General features: G+C 37.0%; 1 protein-coding gene across 1 annotated transcript; it reads right to left on the bottom strand.

Annotated features, from left to right (window-relative positions):
• Positions 1–524: 524 nt before the first annotated feature.
• LOC117417355 (retinoid isomerohydrolase-like) lies at positions 525–10,805 on the bottom strand. The gene is made up of 14 exons (XM_034029453.3): positions 10,671–10,805; positions 9,195–9,277; positions 8,781–8,931; positions 7,905–8,012; positions 7,186–7,327; positions 6,452–6,599; positions 5,624–5,705; positions 4,412–4,544; positions 4,117–4,256; positions 3,497–3,626; positions 3,153–3,267; positions 2,433–2,527; positions 1,970–2,081; positions 525–1,398 (listed from the first exon to the last, which is right to left on the bottom strand). Exons 1-14 carry the CDS (start codon positions 10,679–10,681, stop codon positions 1,250–1,252), a joined length of 1,599 nt encoding a protein of 532 aa, XP_033885344.3. The 5' UTR covers positions 10,682–10,805; the 3' UTR covers positions 525–1,249.
• Between the last annotated feature and the right edge of the window lie 1,683 nt (positions 10,806–12,488).

Below are 12,488 nucleotides of genomic sequence, written 5' to 3'. Positions count from 1 at the left end.
TTACAAGTTTTGTGCAACTATTCAGCAACGATAATGGGAAAGCAGAAGGATCTCAATGACTGCACAAGGTCCAAGATAGTGGGTGCTTGTGCATCCGGCTTGTCCGTCAACGCAGTGCATTGACCACTGTGCCCATTCAGACAGGTACAGCGTATTGTGACAAACAACAGCCAAGGTGCGTCAGATCACAGAAACCATCAACAATGTGGGGGGCTCTAACTGGTCCCACTATCAAGGCCTTTCTCTGAACAACATAGTTGATGCATAATTAACTAGTTCTGGGACTGTGTAGCCATGGTAAGGAATCTCTTTAGACAATATTTGTTGTTCTTGTTAAATCAAGTGTGATGCAGCGTTATTCAGATTTGCTAATCCAGTCTTGGCTTTGTGTAACAAGTAGAAATATTTAGGTCAGGAAAGTTTTGTTGAATCTTCAGCCACCAACTATGAAAGTATACTTTACGTACCCAGAGAAGCAAAATGAAGCATTTAAAAACGCAATGATTTGGAAACTTACAATAAAATGAGTTTAAAGACAATTTAATTTAGATGTAACTTGAAATACACTGATTTGCGTTATGTTTCTGGAATGGTCAACATTCATCCAAGAGCTACATTTTTACTAACACTGTACCTTTTCAATTTAAATACAACACTGTACTATACAAAGAATGCTTTTTACCTAAAATATTGCAACTTGGGTTACAGGATACCTTTGAACAGCTCTGGGAAGAAGCTCACAAAATTGAGAAAATGGCAGCCAAGTGAATAAAAGAAGAGAAGGTGACATAGAGTACATTTAAGTCGTTTTTATATTGCAATTCTAAAGAAAATCAGTAAATTTAAATGCAAGTCATTTAAGATATATTTTGTTCAGAAAAAATATGTACAGTATATACTTTTTATATGCAGAGCAGCAGTATAACTGAAACATTTAACTTTAGCTTTCTTACAATGCCTAAATGTCAGAAAAATGCACAGTACAAAATAGTCCATTCTAACTAGCATACAGGGTTTCATTTAACTCATTGTCATTTAAAGTCAGTCCATGTTGCGATAGGCTATAGTTCCCCTCTGCTCTGAAGTGGATGTCCCCTAAGTTCAGGCTTACAGCACCACTTTCACATGTAGGTTCAGTTGCAGTCGAACAGACTAGAAACATTTTACAATCTGCATTAAATCATGAGGAAGCAGTAATACATTAACATGGTTTTGTCTACTGGAGCCAGCTCACACCATTGCCATCTTCCTATGGCTTATACATTCCATGAAATGTGACGGGAATAATGGTTTCCACTTCAGCCCGGGCCACTTCAGTCAGGTCCTTGGCATTCAGAATCAGAAGGTATGCTGGTCTCTGCCCAGCACCAGGAGTCACTACTACTGTCAATATGACCCCTAAGAGAAACAGAGCAGTTAGACATACAGCAGTATAAGGGTATACATTTGTTCAGTTACGTTTTGTAGTGTCATTGTTCAAGTGTAGACCTGCTGAACTACAACGTACCTAGCCTAGTAGTTTTTTAAAAACAATTCTGCAGCAAGCATTTCAACAAGAAGTCTTCTTAATGTCTTCAGAGGTACAGTATCAAATAAATATTCATTATCTTTGGTATCAATCCGAAATCGATTCTATTACGGAATTAAACTCTGAGAACCAGTTGTTGTGAAAAAGCACCTTTACGCAGAGATATATAGAACACACATAACGTCTGGAAATGCAGGCTAATGGTTATTAATTAGGTATAGTCGTAGTAAATAAAAATACAGTGGGAAAATCAATTTGCACTTAGTGTAACATTCATTTGTAACCAACAGATATTAACATGAGCTAGTATGAGCTTCCTGGCTGCATACAAAGCAGACAATCTTATGGATTTTATATAGAAATAAAATGCCCTCCAGACTGCTTTACTATACTGATTTTACCAGATAGCAGTAGAGGTTAATTAACCACCTTTCATCTTACCGTCATCCTCATCTACAGCATCAGGACTGGCCACAAAAATGGGCTCAGAAGGGTATGAGTCCGGCTCCTGCCATACCCAGGTCTCCTTGGTCTTTACATTCAGTTTGCAAATCTAAAGGAAAGAGGAAGGAGAATTACTTTCAAGATAAAGCTGTGTTCTGGGAACCATTCTCAATGAGCACTATGCTGTTCCTTCCAATGCAAGAATTGGGGTCTCCTATTGAGAATGGTTAAGCATTGTCTGCAGGAGCTTATGTGTTCTGGGTTCAGCACTAAGCTAGAGGCATTACTTATAACAGGGATCTGTTGTACCAGCTGTAACAAAGGCATTTCTGCACCAATGTGTGCAGTAGGTACATACATAGTATACATGCTCCCATAAATGGCACAGTTAAATGCCAATGCTTCCCATTTATCCCACGGCACCCAATAAACTGAGGCAAGCGTAAAACATTTTACCTACCCTATCTGGAATAAAGTGGTTCAGCCCCAGTGCATATGCATAAGTGTAGTTCTTCATGGAAAATTTCTTATAGTTGATCTGTGGGAATTCAAAAGCTGCAAGGGAAACAAACCAAAATGAGTGAAGCTGTGTTTCCACAGCCCCAACATATCTTGCAGTACACGTCGTAGTGATAATGTGTATTAATTTGCTTACGAGTGGCGCAAACTACCAATACCTTTTTATTAAACATAACTGAGTAATCTTATAGCGGTTTATAAAAAGTACTAACGAAGTAACAAAAACTATTATGAATGTGTGCAGCTATTTAATGCTAATACTGCACACATACCTAAAATACCACTTTTTGTGGAAACATGGCTGAAGACTTTTAATAATAAAAACAGCATCTGTATTGATCCTGCTGTTTTTTTTTCTCCCTCTGGATCATTTATGGACCCACTGCTGTACATTACAACATACAATAAAGATACAGTAAAATAAATGCAGCTAAGGGCAGCAGTACCCTTATAAAAGTTTACCACTGTAAATTTACAGTTTTGCTTTTCTTACCTATGCTTGCCTATGCTATACCATGCTTTCACTATGCTTTATTACACTTTTGCTATGCTTTGCTATGGGAATGTTTTAAAAGGGTATTGAGCTCTGCCATTGTTAAATAAAGCAGACAGATGAGGCGTGTGTGTGGTTTGCAGGTATTTCTGCTGTAGGGACCCCTACCTTGTCGAGGTCCAGAGAAAAGGACTTCTGGCTCCAGCCACACGGTCCCGTCAGCCCACATGGTGGCAGTGGCTGTTGTGTAGGGCAAGCAGATTAAGTTTTTGCCCTGTTCGACCTATTGCAGAAACACAAGACATAATGTGCAGTGGAACTGTTATAGTATGTTTGGTTTTTATTGGTAACTCTGTAAATTTACCAGCTTAGAATATTTTTCTGTAAATGTACAGACATTGCATACTGTGAATTATTTCAACAGGAATAACATAGGAATAACATTCAATTGTTGGACACAAGCATAGTATATTTCTCCTTAATAAAACACTTCTAGTTTAGTTTTTTCTTACCCGGTCAACGTCCAGAGGAAGAACGTATCTTCTGACTTCTGGCTGAGGCGCCATCATGGCATTCTTCTTCACCTCATCCCAGTTCTCTTTTAAGTTTGCAAGGTACAGGTAATTGTACACAAATTCAAATCTGGAAGAGACAAAATCCATAAGGCTGAGGTAACTAACTGTATAGCACCGCAAAGCTAACTGGACTGAAAAACATCAAAACAGAAAAAACCTGCTGTCTCAGTAAGAATCTAATCTGCAGTAAAATAAAGCAGTTCAGTTTCATAAATGCGTAAACGTAAACTGCATTGTGATTTGAATTTTCTAAGAACTAAGAGGTTGATTTGATCAGCATTTACACTGCCGGATAAACTATAGCTGATTTTTTAGAGCACTTTAGAGCACTGGGGAATCACCCTGGATTGCATCAAAGGGGTTGACGCTGTCCCAAGGGAGTTCTTTGGTACTGTGAAATAGTCAAAATCTAGCTGTGGCTTATCCCGGCAGGGTATAAATTGACTTAATCAACCCTAAGTAACTTAAAACATAGAAAATGCATTGTTAAACAATGCACTAGTATTAGTGACATTTCACAAGCAACTGTGACCCCTTAGATCATTCCTTTTCCTTACCCTTTCCAAGTGCACAGGTCCACAACCAGGAACCCATCTTCTTCATATGTGTTGATGTGATGAAAAACATTGATGGCTGAAGTTCGAAACTTAATGTTTTGATATTCTCCAGTTTTCTTGGTAGCAATATGAAACCATGTCTTCAGAGAAATGCAAAAAGTGTTAAACACATTATACATTAGACTCTGTACCACGGACATTAAGTAAATACTAAGGAATGTAATCATATGTAAAGTAAGTGAGACACAGTGGGTTGTGTAATCATAGCAGTTATTCGGAGAGGACGGTTTCTTACCCCCATTGTTTCATTGGATTCAAAGCAGTCCATGTAGTTGGCTCCTCGAATACTCCACGCAGACAAAAACTTCAGCAGGTTGATCTTCACCGGCGTCTCCACAAGCACAAAATAGTTTTCTGACATTCCAAAACTGTGAATACAAGCAGATGCATCCTTTGACATACCACAGCTTCTATCACGCTACCAGTAAGAGAATGGAAAAACTATGTAAGGAGTCAATATTCAGCTTTGTAGATTAAGAACACCCTCACCCTGCACACCATGCAGTTGTGCCTTTACCAGATGAGCCCTCAGGGACCCCAGGCATTTTAAACCCATTAACAATCCAGGTAAGTTATACTAAATTGTGATATTTTACGTAGGCTTAGTTTGCTGAGCAGTTCATTTTACAGTTTTTTTTATTTTTATTTTTGTAGGTTAGTAGCCCCCTAATAAGTAATTGTTTCTTCCCACAAATTAAATAATAACACCTGTCATTTTAGTTGTATTTGTAGTGATTTTGGAGGTGAGGGAATGACGAGCTGTGAAGACACTATGCTTTCATTTTATTTGCACTCTAGAAAGAGCTGCAACCAGCCTTCTTTTCCACTCTGTAGAGTGTTTCCCAGGTGATCGAGTGGCACTTTCCCACACTTCCATAACAACAAAGCATCAGCAGGTCACATTGTCCTGGACAATGAAGTCTGTAAGACTGGCATTCTTTCTAAAGTAGTTTGCATTGCGTAGATGATTCCAGCCCAGATTGATGAAGGCTTTTACTCCAAAATGCCAATTCAAATTGACCAATTTCTTGTGAAAGGAAATTGAAATCTTTACTGTTAAAAAATGAGTAAGCATGGTGCATTCGCACATTTGCTGTTTTGTTTTTCAAAATTTTGTTTGAATATATTCATAAAATAAAAGGGATTTGTTTTGCATTCTCTGTATACTGTATGTGAATACCAAATTATTACTTTATTATTATTAATACATTATACTATGGGTCATATTGATTCATTAAACATTATTTAAGCCTAATCTGTTTTGTTTGTTTCTTGGCTTGAAAAAAAATTGGGAACTGGTTAAGGATACAAAAGGATACTAATATTGAATGAATGCTTTTTTTGGAGAAGAAACTAAAAGAAAGTTACATGAATTTAGTAACTCATTACCTGCCTGACTAGAAACCATTCACCCAATAGACAGCAAATCAACATTTAACAAACTAACCTGTGCACATAAGAGGGCTTGAATCTGTCACTGCAGGGAAACTGCACAACCACCTTCATCCTCTCCAGCGGATCCACCTTGTCTGCACAACAAACAAGGCTTTCAGTTTTTAAAAGAGGCCTCTTTCTCATTAAACTGCCTAGGCTATGTATCATTGATCATACAGAACTTAAAGGAGTTCTAACCAAGGCTTTAGAATCCATTTTGTATCTCTTAGTATTATTAACATTATCACTGCCTTATTACTGGTTATTACTGGTTATTATTATTATTATTATTATTATTATTATTATTATTATTATTATTATTATTAAGAGATGCATTATTACTGGTTATTGTATTACTGTGTTTTTACTGTTCTGAGATTCCTTTGGTTCTTCACTTGTTTTTTTTTTACGTTTAGTCAGGATTTGCAAATATATCTTGATTGCTGCTTTACCAATGGAGTGACTTTGTACCACAACACAAGTGATTATGTACCAAGAAGCAACAGCAACAACTGTTCATATGCATATTCCAAACTGAAGTATAAAATATAAGCAAAGAACAAAAACATCTTAAACAGAAGAAAAGGGGGCGTGCGACAGTGATGATATTGCTATTGTTATGTGTTAAGAAAATAGATTTGAACACCTTGATTAGCACCCCTATAATCTTGTATTACTTATATGTTGACATCACCAGGCAGCATGCAAAAAGATAGTTTTCAGAAAGCCAGCGAATTAATGTGTACTAAATGATCTTAGTACGCTTTCTTTTTTCCAAATGCTGTACCCTCTATCTGGCAGGGTTGTGTATACTATGAAGTTACTCCTAACAAAAGCAGACCTTTCTGGGTGGGTGGGATCTTGACCAGATTGTAGGCAATTGAACAGCCTTTCCCAAAGCAGTTTCCAATATTATACACAGTGCCGTCATTCTCAATGTGGGGATGAGCAGTCACTCCATTGATGGAGACGTAGTTGCACAGATCCACCTGGTTGAAGGGATAAACAAACACATTGGCACTTTGGATTCTAAACACAATACAACATGAGTGTACGTGCTCTGCTCTGTTTATTTCAGTCGTGAGGATCGCTGTAGAGCAAATTTAAGAGCGAATTTATATTTTTAGGGTAATACACATTAAAATATTAAGGGACACATTTTCAAAGCATTTACTGTCTCCCGTCTATAATTAACTTTTTAAAAAGATGAAAATTCAACATTAATGTGCGAAACTGAAAAAAACAGCTTGAGAGCTTGTGCGTGCTTCAGAGATCTGTGATTACATTACTTAGATCACTGATACTAATTGTGTAAAACCAAAAGGTGTCTTTTTCCTTAAAAAATGAGGACTTAATTAAAGACTGGAGTAAACTCTCTGAAAATATTTTAAACATTTATCACTACATACAACCGTACAGTTCAATGAATCTTAATTAAAATGTAATAGTAACACAACTGTCAGGATTAAAATGCAGTTTAATGCTGGTACAATTCCTAAGCTGAAAAAAATTAGCTGAAAAATACTACAGCAGCATTCCTTTTAAATGTTATCTCAATGTAGAAAAAGGAGCTACCTTTGAGATTGTTTCCAGGGTCTCTGGGTTGACTTTGGTAATGTAGTTGGTTTCTGTGCAGGCATAGAAATCTTCCCCTACAGGGTACACATTGACCAGCGCGTTGTCTGTCACTTCCACCCCTTTAAAATAGGAGAAAAACCTACACCAGAAAAAAAAAACCATGTAAAGTATGGACAAAATCATAAGTATTCCTGGTACAAGTATCCATTGAAAGCAATAACATGTCTTCACTGCAAAGAAACACAATCCCTGTCTTGTGACTATCGTCAAGGCAAACAAAATGAAATATTTATTTCTATTGTAAAAACCTGTGAACCATGTATCCTAAGATAGCTCCTGTCAGAGTGTGATGGAACAGTTCAATGCCCATCATCAAACGTGTTTCACTATAGAACTGAGCCAGATTTGAATCTAGGCCTCCAGATGTACAAGTATAAAGTGTTGATCCTTTGCACCTCCCTGTCCTAACGATTATGTCTATGCAAGTTCCACATTTGTTGTACAACAGGAGAGGTAAAACTAGAACCAAACAACTAAGTTATATATTTCAAGTCCTATTAAGGACTCTCAATGTGTTTTGTTTTTCATTTTGTAACATTAACATGATGGCCCCAGAAGCCTAAATTTGGCTGGACAACGTTGGAATAACACTAGGGAACTGGGGAAGGCCTTGCCTTCTGTGCTATTCTGCTGGTGAAACAAATATATGGATTAACCTGGAAAAGATGTTCTTGCATGGGTCAGGGAAAGCAAAGGTGCCAAACTCAGTGATGACAATCCTGTTCTCAGTCATTGCTCTCACATAGGCATCAGTTCGGACAAATCTGAAAGATACACACACAGCAGAGGGTTAACGTTTAAAGGTGTGCGGTTTTAGAAGACATTACGCAATTTATACTATTATGTAAGTGAGTAAAATGTTGTCAGTGCAGCAAAAACACCATTTGGAATAGTTTCTGTGTTTCTTTCTGGGACACAAGATTGATAAAGTTCTACTTAAGTAGTGGCAGGAAAATGCTTATTTAGCATTCGATGCAGTCAATGAGGAAGTTATATCGACCACAACCCTGTGCAGGGTTTACTCAGAATGCACTACCTAACTGCAGAGGGGGAACACCTGTCATCTTAATGAGGTGGCCACATCCTGTATTTTGTAGAATTGTAAAAGGTTTAAAGGAAGGAAACGCCATTCTCTCCTGGAAAACAAAAAGCTTTTCTGTATGAAAGCAATTTTATCTTGTGAACAAGATAATTAGACCCAGACTCAGCACTACTGGTAAAGCTATTTTATATTGCTCAACCGCTTTTTAATCACATGGTTGAACTTCCAATAACTTAGATGACAATTCCCGTAAACACAAAATAAACAAGAAAACAACTCAGTTATTTAAAGAAACAGCACATTTGAGACCCATGTAGCTAATAGAAGTGCAAAACAGGTAAGATTTATGGAGTTGTTTTGTTAGCTACAATAACTTTAATGCAATACCACTAGTAGCACATGCCAAATATCATGGCTCTGCAGTGGCCAAATGACTTTATAATCTTCACCCTTTTGGTAGCAGTACTGGTGTGACCTTCACTTTACTTACTTTCGGTGGTAGGTGACTGCTCCATTTTTAAAATCAAACTTGTGAAACAGGGCCTGTCCGTCAAACAGATGATAGAACTGCTCCTCACCAATCTCAAAGAGACCGGGCCCCAGCCTGAGCAGACTGCCCTTTAACCAGGGAGGAATTACCCCTGAAAGAAAAAACAGACATACATGCATATATACTTTGTATTGGCTGTGGTGCCGCCATAATATCTATTCCATTCTTGCATATTTGTACTTTGTGCCTGTTGTGTAATTTTTAAAGATGCACAACATAAATTGTATTAACAGCCCTTAAAAACATCTCCTGTGGGGTTGGCTGTAGGCTTCAATTCATGAAACATAAAACAGCAAACAATGCATTTTGTTTCCACCCTATTCCACTGCAGCACAGAGACAATGGAGGACAGACCTGTAACCACAGCTGGCAATGGCTCAGCAAGCTCCTCCACCGTCTCAAATATTTTCTTGTAGCCACCAGCAGGATGTTCGATTCTGCAAGTGTATAAAAACACGTTGGCATTTTACAGCTTTATAATCATTGTGTGTCCTCTCTGTACTCTACACACAATGCATGTGGAGTTCATCTTCCCCTATAAGCAAGTTACTAAAGGCTGATTTCAAATTAGTTATTCCAACGGGTGACCCCTGAGTCATATATGGCTCACTGAGTTCTGCAGTATGGCTCTTTTATTTAGAAGTGAAGGATTCGATTTAAGTGTTAATGGGATCAAAATCGCTACAAGGGTGATTACTTGTCGTTAGCATAGAAGGTACAGTTAAAATGCAACAATAGTTATTCTGTATTAAATAATAATAAAAAAAACTATAACATTTTATAACAAGTGTAATTATACATAAACTACCATATTAATTTATATTAAATTCAACATTATAATAATTCATAACTAACCCAAACACCAACATTAATTAATCATGATTAAGCAGACAGTTTAAACTATCACTATCAATCAATCAATCTTTATTTTATATAGCACCTTTCATAGTGGACCATCATCACAAAGTGCTTTACAAGATGCAGTAACACACAGAAAATCCATACTGGTAATACTTTAAATACAGTGGAAAGTGCATAGTAGAATAATACATGAAATGGTAGCAGCAACACAGCAGCTAATAGCAGATATCAGGCTTAAAGAGCATGGAAAGCAAGAGAGAACGGGTGGGTCTTGAGAGCTGATTTAAAGCGAGCGACAGTGGGAGCATCACGCACCAAAGCTGGGAGAGAGTTCCAGATAGTTCCAGAGAGTTCCAGAGAGTCGGAGCCATGAAGCTAAACGAGCGTTCTCCAAGTGTGGTGCACTTTTGCTAATATGAGTATTGAATGTAAATGTATGCTTATTGCACATGAATGCAATTGGAAACATTTTATTTCACACATAATAGTATCAAACAAGCACTGTGGTAGGGGGTCCACAATATACAAAGGCAACTTTTTTGTTTTTACCTAAACAGTAATAGATATATTATTGTCTTTAAACGTGTAGACTATTTGCAGTTTTACCTTATCCTAAGTTAAGAATACATAATAAGTTAATGTTACAAAATGAAAAATAACAAACAACTTGAGTGTTCTTATGTTACTCTGTACTATAATTCTTTATATTAGAACCCATCTATCATGATCTTAAACAGTTCCTTGACAAGGAATATGCAGGAGAACTGCAGTGTTGTATTGTAGTCCTTTTGCAGAAATGGTACTGCATTGCAAAACTGCTGTAACCAAAACAAGTCATTATACTTAGATCACTGGAGTAAAAAAGCGGTATAGTTTTGGTAAGGTTTGTATTTAGCCACGGACATTTGTAGGATTTAAATGTACCCATAAAAGTAGGCAGACCAGTACAAGGAAGGTTAATGAACTCACCGGCTACACATTTTCCTGTTTTCACTCTGCACACACTTGCTCTGAAGACTGGTAGAGAAGTCTGCCTGTGTGACAATTTTCTGTTTTTTATACTGGGGGTTCCATTTCTAATTCACAATCTTATTGATTGAAAGGAGTTCTTCATCCAATCAGAGGACAGAAGAGCACAAAAATGCCTTTGTGCTCAGAAGCTGTGTCTCGGCTTAAATTGGCTTCTCGCACAATAATGTTCTTTGAACTAACCCCCCGATCCAACCAAAGAACTAAATCAAAACCATGTTGTGAAATGTTGGTATTAAACTATTACGATATAGGGATTGGACACAATAATAACCCCCCGCCATGTGTAGCACATTCTTTATTTGAAATGGACTTTCCCTCACATGACTAATGTATTTGTTATGCAAATCCCTCACAAGTATTCTGCAGTATATAAAAGATGCATCTCCCTGTCAGTGGGCAAGTCATCTGATTGGTTGTCAGTTGTATTTAAATTCCTGAGGTTTCAGGAAGAACAAAAGTGCTGAATACTATATAGGCCATTTTGAAGAACATTTCCATGCCAGCTTCCTTCTATAGAACAAATGTAATACCTTATGAGCTTGCTGTCACATTAAATCATTGTCAATGTTGTTCTGACATTCAGCTGAAAATATATTAGTTCTTATTTAGCTTTTTTGGTGGTTGAAGATTCATTTTGAAATGACAGAGAACATTGAGAGTAATACAACTTCATTCATCATCAACAGGACTGCTTTTTGTTTAGATTAACACCATTGTATTCTGAATTGTATGCATGGTCAGATGACAGGGTCAGACAGTAATTCCATAAATCAGCTTTTTGTTTCCTTTCTTTTGATCTCGTCACAATCTTCAGCAGGTGGACAGTCATGAATTCTTATTGTTGAGAAAATGCTTTTGAATTACATCATGCTGGTTGTGAATCTGTTCATTTTGCCTCATCGTATCAAGCTTGCATGGTCTTCAACCCCAAGTACCGTTCTTCCATCCATCCACCCATTAGCTCGGCAAGGCAGGACTACACCCTGGATGGGACGCCAGTCCATCGCAGGGCAAGTACCGTTCTTTATTATTTTAATTCTTCCACCTCACATGAACTTTACTCTGCAACAGGGGTAAGATAACTATTGTGCACAAATACAGTATGTACTTCCATAGTTTTTACTAGATGACTGCATCAAGAATCACATCTCATTCTAGTGAAAAGCACAAAGTATATTGATATTGAGATGCTCTTTGGAAAAAAAGATCCCATTTTGATTTGAAAATAAATCATTATAAACAAATCACAATGAATAAAGAATGTGATATTTTTGGAGACACATTTGATAAAAATCTTAATATCATAGTTTGCATGTTTAGAATTTCTCATTCATAACTTGGTTTGGATAATATCATTCATTTTTTATAACAATCATTTTTTATTAAAAAAGGCAATGCACTCATTTTCAGTGAGAATTGTTACATTTACAATTTCATTATGAAAAAGGCGACACATAAGAAGTAAAAATGCAATTAACTGTTCAGTGGACATTCAATCAATAAAACCTGCAAATGAAAGCCAATGAGCATTACTTTCATACTTCATGGCAAATTGTAAACATTGCCTGTGATTTACTATTATGGTGCACCTTGGATGATTCCCGATACCATTTCCAACACAAGTTGGAAAAAGAGCAGGTCCATCTGTAAAAATCTAAAATCACATAGTGTGTGTGTGTGTGTGTGAAATAAAATAAGAACAGGTAGCGGAAGGTTACATGTGCTGTGACAACTTTGTATTCAGTTGTAGTGTAA

Source organism: Acipenser ruthenus, chromosome 12 (genome assembly GCF_902713425.1).
Source record: "Acipenser ruthenus chromosome 12, fAciRut3.2 maternal haplotype, whole genome shotgun sequence".
In the NCBI taxonomy this organism is placed as follows: domain Eukaryota; kingdom Metazoa; phylum Chordata; class Actinopteri; order Acipenseriformes; family Acipenseridae; genus Acipenser; species Acipenser ruthenus.
This window is presented reverse-complemented; position numbering and strand designations above follow the sequence as displayed.

What these genes read in the sequence shown, in the direction of transcription:
- LOC117417355 (XM_034029453.3), bottom strand. An exon ending in AATCCAATGAAACAATGGGG is followed by an intron (nt 4,257 to 4,411) that starts GTAAGAAACCGT and finishes ATTTCTCTGAAG; the next exon opens with ACATGGTTTCATATTGCTAC. An exon ending in TGCTGTAGATGAGGATGACG is followed by an intron (nt 1,399 to 1,969) that starts GTAAGATGAAAG and finishes TGTTTCTCTTAG; the next exon opens with GGGTCATATTGACAGTAGTA.